The sequence below is a fragment of the Bos mutus genome, chromosome 22, assembly GCF_027580195.1.
Source record: "Bos mutus isolate GX-2022 chromosome 22, NWIPB_WYAK_1.1, whole genome shotgun sequence".
Taxonomy (NCBI): Eukaryota; Metazoa; Chordata; class Mammalia; order Artiodactyla; family Bovidae; genus Bos; species Bos mutus.
The window spans coordinates 58,641,694-58,654,197 of record NC_091638.1 but is presented as its reverse complement, the minus strand read 5'-3'; the positions used below and the strand labels follow the sequence as shown (position 1 = coordinate 58,654,197).

At 57.1% G+C, this 12,504-nt stretch overlaps 1 protein-coding gene across 1 annotated transcript in view; it reads right to left on the bottom strand.

Annotated features, from left to right (window-relative positions):
* Window positions 1-12,504, bottom strand: part of NUP210 (nucleoporin 210) — a 91,528-nt gene that overhangs the window by 56,600 nt on the left and 22,424 nt on the right. The window contains exons 5-8 of the mRNA XM_070360418.1: window positions 9,012-9,162; window positions 6,319-6,451; window positions 865-1,023; window positions 243-311 (exon numbers count right to left, since the gene is read on the bottom strand). Coding sequence (XP_070216519.1) covers window positions 243-311; window positions 865-1,023; window positions 6,319-6,451; window positions 9,012-9,162 — 512 coding nt within the window. The remainder of the gene's footprint in view (window positions 1-242; window positions 312-864; window positions 1,024-6,318; window positions 6,452-9,011; window positions 9,163-12,504) is intronic.

Here is a 12,504-nt window from a genome sequence, read left to right as displayed (position 1 = left end):
GCCCACTTTACTCTGTCCTGCTTCTCTCCCTGAAGAGCTGGCTACCTGCTGGAATTTGGCCCAGCCTCCCTCCGCTTGTCCTGTACACAGACGGGGGAAGGACGGGGGTCAGGGTGGAAGCTGATGTCCCAGGCCTCCCAGCTGGCAGATCTGGCCAAAGTGAGGCCATTTTCTGGGGGGCTATTGCTTTTATCTGACTCTACCTCCTGTAATCCCAGACAACCCAGGACGTGCATACTCACCGAGGTACCCAGGCTCCACCACGTAGATTGTGCTGTTGGGTAACCGGGAAGCTCCCTGCATGCGGATGCCTGGATTTTGAGTTAAGGAGCACTGAACAGGCCGGCAGGCTTCAGTTTGGCTCCTGCGGCTCCGTCATTGTCAACATCACACAGGCAGAAGCAAGGATGGAAGGCCCCCCGACCGAGGCCTGCAGAACACAGGTCTTTTCCAGGATCGGCGGCCACAGGGCACTTCCTCCACTCAAAAGGGGGCCTCTACAGGGACCCTGGAGACCGCCTGGGGCACGTGAACCAGTCCGGGACGCGTGACAGCCCACACGCTGGTGGGGACAGCCTAGACCAGGCCCCTAGGATGAGACCAGAGAACGTTCCAGAGGCGGGGAGGGGGGCTCAGCCCCAGCCACCGCCTCCACCTCGGCGCCTCTCCAAGGAGCCCTGCACGGAGGTGAGCCGTTCTGCTCAGACACGGTGCTATTTTGGTCCTTTCTGATTTTCAGACCTTGAGGGGAAACAGGGCTATTTTTAGCCTCGCCAAGGTTTCAGGGAGAAAAGTGGCTTGACTTCCAAACAGCACGTCTGTGCAAGACACACAGGTGCGGAGCGCCATCCGGGAAAAGGATACTCCTGTGGCCGAGGACCAGGCTACTTTGTCCCAGCTGCACAGCGGTGACCGTCGACGTGTCCTGGGCCAGGACCGCCACAGGCCGGCCCGGGTCTCCCTGTGGGTCCCAGACGTTGTTCAGAAGCTGCAGCTCGTACTGATCGGAGGGCATCGAGAGTTCTGGCCACCCAGAAACAGGGATGAGCAAAGCGGGCGGAGAGAGCCAAGACAGGAAACGGTAAAAGTCAACATCATTCTCCCCCACCCCCACCCCCACCCCCGCAATCCCTGGACCCTGCGGTCAGTACAGCTGCTTGATTTTTTTTTTTTTTGCCTAATTTTTTTCAACACTTTCCATTTTAATAGTATTCTGCATGCCTGTGGACAAAGCTGACACTCTCCATGAATCTTCAGCGGCAATCAGTTTTCTATGGATGCCATGAGCAGCTTTTTTTTTTTTAAATTAAGCACAGCCTCTGACTCAAACTGCCAGCGTCTGGCAGGATACCAACATCAGAGCCTTTTCTGCTTGTCAGGGAAGTAAGTGACGCTGCTTCTGCACTGAGGGGCCCAGGGCAGGGCTCAGTGGACCTGGCCATCTTCCGGAGGTCTGCAAAGAGATGCTTGTCTGTGGTGCCCCATTGGGTTTCAAGAGATGGGTCTATAATTTGTAAAGAATTCTCTCTCTTGCTGTCCTGACCATCCATTGGTGTTCTTCTCTGTGTCCCGTTGTGGAAGAGAACTCACCCAATCTGGGCCAGGATGGAAAACAGTTTCCCTGGGAAATAATGGGTCCTACAAACCCATAACCTCGGGGTCTAACCTTCACGTGCACCTCACCCTTTTCATCCCACGACGCCCCTGAAACCCTCACGTGAGCACTGGGGGACCTGCAGAAATCAAGACTGGAAGCTTGCTAGGGGCCCCTCAGTGGCGGGCAGCAGACCCGGGAGGCAGACCACAGGGAGCAGGACCCCGCGACACGCCCTCTCCCCCGTCTGGAGGACTTCCTATCAGATAGCCCACTCCCCGAGCCTGTGTGTGAGGCCGCGCTCCAGCCCTCCAGAGAGGGACCACAGTCGGCTTCCCTGCTCACCACCGCGTCCCAGGCGGGGGCTGCCCCAGGAGGCGCCCAGGACAAGGATCCGAGAGGCGTTTCAACCAGAACAACCTTCAGAACTCCCAGGAATTCTGAAGGGGGCGGGGGTGGGCAACGTGCCCGTCTCCTGCCCTGGGGTACCAGCTGTGTGTTCCAATAAGTCCCCAGGAATCTGCCCTGGAGCAGAGTGTTCTCAAAGCGTGTTCCCTGGACCATCAGCATCACCTGGGAAGCTGCAAATAATTGGCCCCATCCCAGGCCTACTGAACCAAACTCAGGGAGCAGGGAGGAGTGGGGGGCCAGGCAGGGAGGAGACTGCAGGGGAGGGACCAGCACAGGCCTGGCAGGGGATTCTGACAGGCCTGGAACAGAGAAGCCCTTCCGGTCCACACGGCCCACTTCCGGTCCACACGGCCCACTTCCGGCCCACACGGCCCACTTCCGGCCCACACGGCCCACTTCCGGTCCACACGGCCCAGCGGTGGCCGAGAGGCTTGCAAACGACACACCCAGGGATCAGACCACAGCCGCCGTGCGTGGAGGGCTGCTGCTGCTGTTCAGTCACTCAGTCGTGTCCGACTCTTCTGCGACCCCATACACTATAGCCTGCCAGACCCCTCTACCCATGGGCTTCCCCAGGCAAGAATACTGGAGTGGGGTGTCATTTCCTCCTTCAGGGGATCTTCCCGATCCAGGGATCAAACCCATGTCACCCGCATCAAGCAGGCAGATTCTTTACCACTGAGCCACCAGGGAAGCCCCGCATCGAGGAAGCATCATAACAAAAGAATAAGGCAACGCTGCTCCCTGAGCAGCATCACTTGGGGCTACTTTAGAAGAACCAGTGTCCTCCCTTGTTTAAGGTTCTCCAAACGAAAAAGGCCCTTTTTGGGAAATAAATAAACTGGCTCTGGAAGGATCTTGCACAACAAGATGTAACCCTATTTACAAAGCCCTAAGACAACGAAAATAAGGGGCTTGCCTGGTGACCCTCTTCAGCACCTCCTCTACCACAGGACCTTGCTACTCGTCAGAGCTCCTGAGCAGGGAAGGCTTTGCGGACGTGAAAGGTGCCTGTCCGTCCACAGGCGGAGGAGGTGGCTCCTGGGCCCCAGCCCAGCCCAGCTACCACTGCCGAGGGCATGAGGCCAGCCCCAAGGGTGCCGTTCCATGGCCAGGAGGGCAGCCGGGCTCTGACCCCCCTCAACCCTGGCTGATCCTCCAGACGTGCTTCTGATCGCCGGAACCTCCACCCCCACCCCGTGTAGGCTGCAGGGATGACCACGGAGCTCCTGGGGAGGTGGGTCTGAGCCCAGGACGAGGAGAAGCACAGGGCCCTGCCTCTGAGCCCAGCCCTGCAGGCAGCCCAGTGTACACTCGCTCTGGGCAGCCACAGCTCAGGGTGCACTGGGTCCTTTAATAGCTGCGTCTTGGACTCAGGAACCCCTGCTCCACGCCCATCAATCTTTCAACCTCAGCCCAATTTACCCCAGGAATTTCCAGCAGTGCTGTCACCGAGGTCTCCTCAGACACCCCGTTCCTCAGCCAGCACGTCCTCCCCACGTCTTGTTCTCACGATTGGTTACTGCGCCAGGCGAGCCTGCAACACCAGCATCACGCACGGAGGACCAAGCAGGGCCGCACAGACACCCCTCTTCCGGGCCCCTCGCCCCCTTCACCTGCCGCACTGCAGGCCGTCACTGGAGCCCCAGGTGAGTGGGCCCTGGGCTGCCCCCCAACCACTGCAGTCCCCCCAACAGTGCCCACAGACAGAGCAGGGGCTCCATAAACAAATGGGCTCATGAGAAAGCAAGCCGCCACTCAGCAGAGAAGGGAACGGCCACCCACTCCAGGATTCTCACCTGGAGAGCCCCAGGGATACAGCGTGAGGTCGCAAAGAGTCAGACGTGACTGAGCGACTAACACCCTCGCTTACACTGTCACTTAACGGAAGGCAGGCGGACGTCAGGAAATGAAAATAAGAAAGAAAAGGAGGAACATTACATTTTGAAGGAAGAAAGACTGAGAGAAAACCTGAAGAACAGATTTGGGGTAACTGCCCTCTGGGTGTCATTCTCTGAGCCTTCTGCGGGACACCATACAAGACTGGGGCTCGCCAAAATCCAGGTCCCCTGTCATGACGCTGTCCCCAACTTCCCTGTCTGGCAGCCCGTTAAAAATGACAGCAATGTGAATTCTATGTCAATTAAAAACAACCCATCCAAAAACAAAAAAATGGACAATGCGTTTCCACCCAGATGTCTTGTTCACAGTGGCCCGGTGCTGGCTCCTCCCCGTCTGTTCTCCCCTAGCATCTGTCTGGAAGGCACGCCAGCCCGGGCGCCCGGTGCCATCAGTCATGCAGGTGTGTTTATTTTTAGAGGCATTTTCCATCTCATTACCCTACAGATGCAAGGAAGGCAGCTTAACTACTTCCTCTCTGGGGCTCACTTTCCCGAGTTCCATTCTTTGATTGCTACCGGAGGTCAGTGACCAAGCCCCAAAGTCCTCTGGGTGTCTTGGGATGCGCTGTCCGTCAGACACTGAAGGGTAAGCTGTGAAGTCCACTTTATTAAATCTCCCCCAACCTCCCTGGTGGGGGCACGCCTCTCCACCCTCATCCACCCTGCGAAGAGGCCGCCCGCCCTGCCCCGGGAGGACAGAGAGCCGTCGTCGTGCGCCCCCAGGGCCGGGATGCCCCGAGCCTGCCGGCGTGGTATTACAGGCGAGGGCCTGGCAGCCCTGTGACTATCGCGTGTCTGTGCCTCGGCTTCCTCATCCGTACAACAGGGTAGTATTGAAGCCCCGTCACAGCGCTGTTGGGTCATAACGTGACGAGCAGGGCACCGAGGAAACGCCCACCACGGTCAGACGTCTCCAGACCGCCCCCGTCCGGTCACAAGCTGCTTCTCAACAGCACGCAGGGGAGGAGGCATTGTCAGGAAGCCCCCCAGTGCCCTCTGGCCTTTCAACCTGTTCCCACCGCGGTCCCCCTGAGCACTCATGGGCAGGATCCCGAGAACTCCACCCCTGAGCCATCTCCCCTTCAAGAGTCTCCGAAGGCCACACCTGGGTCCTAAATCTGGGGAGCACGCCAGCCTCGGGCCAGGACCCCGCCCAGCTTTGTACACACCCCGCCTCCACACTGACACACGCAGAAGAGCCAGACACTGAGCGCCCAGTGCTCGGGGATGCTCAGGACCCCCAGTCTCCTGCCCTTCAGCAGGGCACCCTGAGTGGGAGGGAGCTGGACCCAGAGGCCTCCCCAGGCCTGCAGCGCCGGCCACACGGTAATGACGGATGACCCACCACCCTGATCTGCAGACCCAGCTGCGGAACAGGCCCAGGCTGCTCCGACGCTGGAGCGCTACACGCTTCTTAACTGCTGCCCTGCCTCACAGGCAGGAAGCCAGCAACTGGGGGAGGCGCTGCCCGGACACGCCTCGCAGCCCGCAGGCCTTGAATGGGACACTCTCGTCCCCACGAGCCTGGACGCCCTGGGCTGATCATGAAACATGTATAAACTAAACAAAATGATGATGGTGGTGATGATAATTCTTAGCAGGCTTGGTGATGCATTAGGAACACTCACCACTAAGAACACATCACAAGTACACAGCGCTTTAGAGTTTCCGAAACAAATCCACAATAATTCACCCATCGTGCCCTCAACACAGGCAGAAAGGCCCTGAGGGCTCCAGCAGAGACACTGAGCCCTAAAGCGGGGCAGTGCCTCGTCCAGGCCGCCCAGAAGTCAGTGCCAGGCCAGGAACAAAACCCGGTCCAGCGAAAGCTCGTGGCTTCTGACATTTTTCAAACAAAGGGATATAAGCCCCCAAGGACTGAAAGCAGGATCTCAAGGAGATGTTTGTTCAGCTCTGCTCACAGAGGTACTATTTTAATAGCCAAGAGGCAGAAGAAACCAAGTGCCCATCAAGCATGAATGTCCAAAATGTGGTCTATATAGACAGTAGACCAGTACTCAGCCTGAGAAGGAGGGACATTGCGACGCCTGCCACAATCCAGACAGACCGTGAGGATGCTCTGCTCGGTGAGATAAGCCGGCCACAGAAGGACAGACACTACACGACTCTACTTACATGAGGTCCCAAGAGCAGTCGGGTTCATGGAAACGGAAAGCTCGAGGGTGCTTGTCAGGGGCTGGAGAAGGGGGCTGGGGAGTTAGTGCTTAACAGGCTCAGGGGAAGACAAGGAAGTTCTGGAGATGACGGTGGCGATGGCTGTACAACAATCTCTCGATAAATGTAATCATCGTCACTAAAATGCACACTTAAAAAGTAGCTAAAACAGCAACGTCATGCCTATTTCACCGCGATAACACGGCCGCCTGAGCGCGGCGCTGAGCGGGGACCCACCTGTGATTTTCCCTTGCCTGATCTTCTGCACCCTGTAGCGGATAGACGTCCCCACCAAGAGGTAGACGTCATAAGCCGGGTTCAGAAGGATGTTCTCCAAGATCAGCAGCCTGACCTCCGCGGGGTGGACGTTCTAGTGTGAGGAAGAGACAGAAGGGGAGGTGAGCCCAAGTGGGGGTCGGTGTGGGCGAGAGACAGAACCTCTAGGGCTTTTCAGTCTGTTCACTGAAGGCAGCTGAGGCTGAGAAACCCAGGCATCACCTTGGGACGCCCCAAGCCCCAGGGGGCCCTGTGGGAGCGGGGGAGGCGATCAGAGGTCATTGCCAAAATACCCCTAGCACAGCACTTTAGAGGGCGTAGCCTTCAGGTCAGTTTTAAATAGTAAGAAGCAGAGAGAAGAACGAGGAGCCAGGAGCGATGGCCATGGAGACAGAGGCGCCAGGGGCCCCGGGGCTCCACAAAGAGCCCCAAAGGCCGGGGAGGTGGGGAGCCCGCTCACACACCCGAGGAGGAACAGCCATGTTCTGACAAGCGCCCCCTGTTCAGGCCACCCCCCACCAGCCTGCCTCTCATCCCCACCCAGACTCCCTCCTCAGGGAGCATCATGACAGACTCTGAAGTCGGGGCAGACCACCTGCATGGAGTCCGGGGCACCCCCGGGTGATCAGACTCTATGGGGCCTGCACCTTCCGCTGTCTTGGAGCTGCTCGTCACCCTGCAAGTTGGGGAAAATGGAGGGCAGAGCAAGGGATCCTTGTCCACAGAAATGCAGACATGTGTTCCCTGGAGGACAAGCAGTGGTCATCCCTGGACGCAGGCCAGTTCTGCGTCTGTCTGTAGATCTCTTTGGGTTTTCTACTGAACCAGCTCTGACATGTTACATGCATCCTCGCTTAAGAGGAAGTCAAGGTTCCTGTTGAGGTTCCTGCATCATTCCCGGTGAGGATGTAGGAAGACCCTGCGCCCACCCCCTCCCACGGACACACTGCATCTACAGCTACATATGCAACAATTTCCTCTTAAAAAAAACCCTAAAAACTGGCAAAGCAACCGCTTCACACAGGACAAATATCAGGGAAATCACATCAAAGCGACTAGGATCCCGGGACAATCTCATCATAAACCTCACCGCTCGTAGAGACCACATTCACAGGGAACCCAAACCCGAGGCTTCTCCCTGAGGAGGGAAGGGTTCGTATCTCACATCAGGCTCCCCACCTTTTAAGACCAGCGCCTGAGAGATGAGCCTCCAAAACATGTGGTCTTAAAGACCTGAGTCGGGGGCTTCCCTGGTGGCTCAGTGGTAAGGAATCTGCCAGAATCTGCAGGAGACACGGGTTGGATCCCTGATCTGGGACTACCCCACACGCCATGGAGCCACCAAGCCCGGGCACCACAGCCACTGAGCCTGTGCTCTAGAGCCGGGGAGTGGCAGCTCCTGAAGCTCACACACCTCCAGCCCGTGCTCTGCAGAGAGAGAAGCCACCTCAGTGAGAAGCCTGCGCACTGCAAGCAGGCACTAGCCCCCGATCTCTGCAACTAGAGAAAAGCCCACACAGCAGTGAGACCAGCACAGCCAAAAATCAATACATGCAGTTATGGAAAAAAAAAAGACCAGAAGGGCTGTGGGGACTGGCAGACGTCCCTGAAGGGCCCGGCTGTGCGGAAACCTACTGCCCCGGGCCCAGAGCAGGCACAGCCCGGGGAAAGTGCTCAGGGAATTCCCTGGTGGTCCAGTGGTTAGGTCTCAGCACTTTGGCTGTCGAGGGCATGGGTTCGATCCCTGGTTAGGGAGCTAAGATCCCACAAGCCGTGTGGTGGGACCAAAATATCAGAAAGGAAGGAAGAAAAGAAGAAGCAAGGAAGAAAGAAGATGCTCAGATGTGACGTGACAGAGACTCATCGCCCACTGGACTCATTCCCGCCAGCGGACCCTCGCTTGGCCATGCCCAGGAGCTCAGACCTGCCCCTCGGTGGCCCAGTTCTCATATCTCCACCCGGCTTTGTAGCTACCACCCAGGAAACACGCCAGATCACCGCACGTTGGGGGCTGAGGTGGGGGTGCTGCGCTCCTGGGTCCCACGGGACTGTTACAATTGGAGAGACCATTCCTGGCAGGACCCCAGCCCAGGGCATGCACAGACAGCAGAGCGACATGCCCAGCCTTCCTGGGAAAGTGGCCGGTCGGCCTGCCCAGAGGGGCCCCCAGAGAGCTCTCGGGGTGGGGGGCGGCACCGCCACACCCCAGCCTCAGTCGAGCCCACCTGACTCTTACAGAAAGCGGGGAGCACCCACCTCTGGGCCCCTGACTTTGGCAGCTGCTGCCGGACAACACGTCTCCACGCCCAGCTCTGGTGCCCAGACACGGGCTCTCGGGTTCCACGGGACCGGAATCAGCCAAGAAATTTCTTAACCAGCTACCACCCCCAGCGCTCAGCAGGAGGCAGCACACCCCGGAAGCTGACCTTTCTGGAAAGCAGCCAGCGGTTGGGGCTCAAGGCCGGGGCACAGGGTGAAATGGAGGGACCGCCTTGGGGGTGCAGCGATGCCGGCGCCGGCTCCCCGGCCACCTGGTCCCAAGCACGGCTCACAGCAGACCCTGGTCCCCGCACGGCATCTCCTCTCCAGTAGTGGACACGCCAGGGGCCCGTGCGTCCAGATGCCGCCCCGGAGCCAGGGCCACCCAAGCCCACCTTGTACACGGTCTCCTGGATGCGCGCCTTGAGCTTGGAGCTGCCGGTCTTCAGCCCAGACACCAGGATGGTGTCGCCCTGCTTGGCCGCCTTCTCCATCTCTGAGATGTACGAGGGGGGGATGTAGGTGGACTCCAGGAATGTCAGGATGCTGGAAAAGGAGCGTGTGCTCAGCTATGACATGTGGAACCAGGAACCTCACACATTTCCTCTAAATGCCTCCTCTAAGTGCCTCCTCCACGTGCTGCCAGGCGCCACAGAAATGACCCAATGGGTGTTGCCTAGAAAACCGTTCCCAGAATGTCGTGCCTCAGAACTTCCAGCGTCCCCGGAAACACCTGGGCTCTCAGTCCCTGGCCTGGCCCTTGGTCTGCACCTGGGAACCTGCATTTTATAAACATCCAGCTGTGATTATGATCAAAGGCAGCACTGAAATTTGAGGACTGCCCACTTAGCTGAGGGCTTCCCTGGTGGCTCACACGGTAAAGAATCTGTCCGAAATGCAGGAGACTTGGGTTTGATCCCTGTGTTGGGAAGATCCCCTTGAGGAGGGCATAGCAACCCCACTCCCGTATTCTTGCCTGGAGAATCCCATGGACAGAGGAGCCTGGCAACCTACAGTCCACGGAGTTGCAAAGAGTTAGACACGACTGAGCGACTTTCACTCACTCAGTCAACTTTATGAAAAGCTTTGGTCTCACGGACGTGAAAGGTGAGCCCCGGGACCAGAGGCCCAGCCTGGGCTCCCCACTAGTCCCCGTCTCCTCTCCCCGGCCAGCTCCTGCGTCTGGGAAACAGTTCAGCAATGACCCCTCAAGTGTCAGGAACAAGGGATCACGTTGCATCCTACCCTGGCCCTATGATTAGGCTGTGGGAAGAAGGGAGGGAGAATTTGGGATGGAGTGGGACGCCAGAGCGCAGGCTGGTGAGCGGGGCCAGCCTGAGTCTTTCCTGACAGCCTGAGATCTATAAATAACCCCCCATCCCGCCCAAACGGGAGCAGTCAGACACATTCATTCTCCCCAAGGTCTGCCAAGTGCTGCGGTGATTCATTTCCTCGTCGTTTCACGAGGTACTACGTGCTGAAATTCTTTTTCTTGCATACAGAAGAGCTTTGGTTCTTTTTTTATTTATCATTTTTTATTTTTCAGAGGGTAATTACTTAACAATATTGTGATGGTTTTCACCATACATCCACATGAATCAGCCATAGGTATACATACGCCCCCTCCCCACCCCACCCCTCTAGGCTGTCACAGAGCACCACGTCTGGGTTCCCTGCATCTGACGTCATGACTGCCACTGGCTATCTACTTTACGTATGGTAATGTACATGCTAAGTCACTTCAGTAGTGTCCTTTTTGTGACTCTGCGACTCTATGGACTGTAGCCCACCAGGCGCCTCTATCCATGGGATTCTGCAGACAAGAATACTGGAGGGGGTTGTCCTCTCCTCCTCCAGGGCATCTTCCCCACCCAGGGATCGAACCCGCGTCTCTGACATCTCCTGCACTGGCAGGCGGGTTCTTTGCCTCTAGCGCCACCTGGGAAGCCAAAGAATGCTGGAGGGGTTGCCACGTCCTTCTGCAGGGGATCTTCCCGACCCAGGGGCGGAATCCGGGGCTCCTGCATCGCAGGCAGACTCTTTACAGCCTGAGCCACCAGCTGCGTCTGCGTATGTGTCAGTGCTCTTCTCTCACCGTCCCGCCCTCCTCTTCTCCCCGTGCCCACAAGTCTGTTGTTCGTGTTTGTCTCCTTTCTGTCCTGCATGTAGGATCATCAGTAGCATCTTTCTAGATTCTACGTACGTGTGTTCATAGACGATATTCGTCTTTCTCTTCCTGACTCACTTCACTCTGTATAATAGGCTCTAGGTTCATCCACCTCATTAGAACTGACTCAAATGCGTCCCTTTCCACAGCTGAGTAATATTCCCTTGTGTGTATGTACCACAACTTCCTTATCCATGCCTCTGGCGATGGACATCTAGCTTGCTTCTATGTCCTACTTATTGTAAATAATCGCATGCTGAATTGAATAAAAGTCCAGGACACTCTGGTTCCAACTCTCAGCACTCCTGGACTGGGGTCAGCACTCAGCTCACATCCAGTGCTGTCAGGGGCCGCTGTCAGGGCAGGAAACAGAGCTGGTGGAGGGGGGCAGGCAGCCAGCAAATCCTGAACACCTAGTGTGTGCTAGGCCTGGTGACAGGCTCTCATCCCATCAACGTGCTCCCCACGTGGCACCCCTGGAGGCGGGCATGGTGACGCCTCCATCCGCTGGAGGAGGAAGGTGGTGCTCAGGTGGTCACAGTCCTTGAGGATGGCCACAGACAGGACACGGCAAGGCCAGGACTGGGCACCGGGTCTCTCTGACCTAACACCTGCACCCTGGGCTTACAAGACAGAGGGAGTTCCAGAGCTCATCATTCAGGAGATGGAGGCTGACGGCCCAGCCCCCAAAGAGCTCTGAGCCAGGAGGGCAACTGGCTTACACGGTGTCAGGGTGTGAGGGTGTCTGCTGTGGAAATGGCCGTGAGCTGAGCCCCAGTGCTTCCTGGAGCCCTGAGCTGGACTTTTGAAAGTGTAAATAAGAGGTCAGACTCATAACTCCCCATAAAAAAAGTTATTAATTGCAAGGGGGTAGAACCTGGCAGACACCACCCTCCCCGAGGGATGGCAGAAAACAAAGTCAGTGCTGCATTATGATAAGATGCAGTGAGAATGTGGAATCTCGCCCCTGGTGATGTTCCTGCAAAGATGCAGAGCTCTGGGTCTAATCAGAGGGAACGTCAGATAAACGTGGAGTGGGGGAAGTTCTACAAAACATCTAGACTGCCATCTTCACGAGTCCCACCTCCCAGGAGTCAAGGAAGGACCAGGAAACTGGACCAAGTCCCCAGGCTGACGGAGACGAGGAGAGACAGGACGGCTTGAGGCAGGGGGCCCTGGGCTGCGTGTTTTGCTACAAGCGGGATAAACTGGCAAAACTCGAATGAGGTCAGGCATCAGTGTTAACGCCCCAACCGTGATGACTGTCTCGTCCATACGCAGGAAAACGTCCCAAGAGGTGGAAAACGCACGCTGGAATAATCGGGGTCACAGCCCCCGGGCTGGCTGCTTGCTCTCAAATGGTTTGGGGAATCCACTTCCTGTACCGACTTGCAACTTTTCTGCAGGCTGAAAATCGCTGCAAATCTTTAAAAAGTAAGTCTTCCTCCCTCCAAACTGTATTTAATACAGCACAACGCAATGCAGCATTTTGTTGTTGTTGTTTAATCACTCAGCCGTGTCCAGCTCTTTGTGACCCCACGGACTGCATCACACCAGGCTCCTCTCTCCAAGGACTCTTCAGGCAAGAATACTGGAGTGGGTTGCCATTTCCTCCTCCAGGGGATCTTCCTGACCCAGGGATTGAACCCGTGTCTATGCGTCTCCTGCACTGGCAGGCGCGTTCTTTACCACTGAGCCAGCTCCTATCAGGGGATATTAGC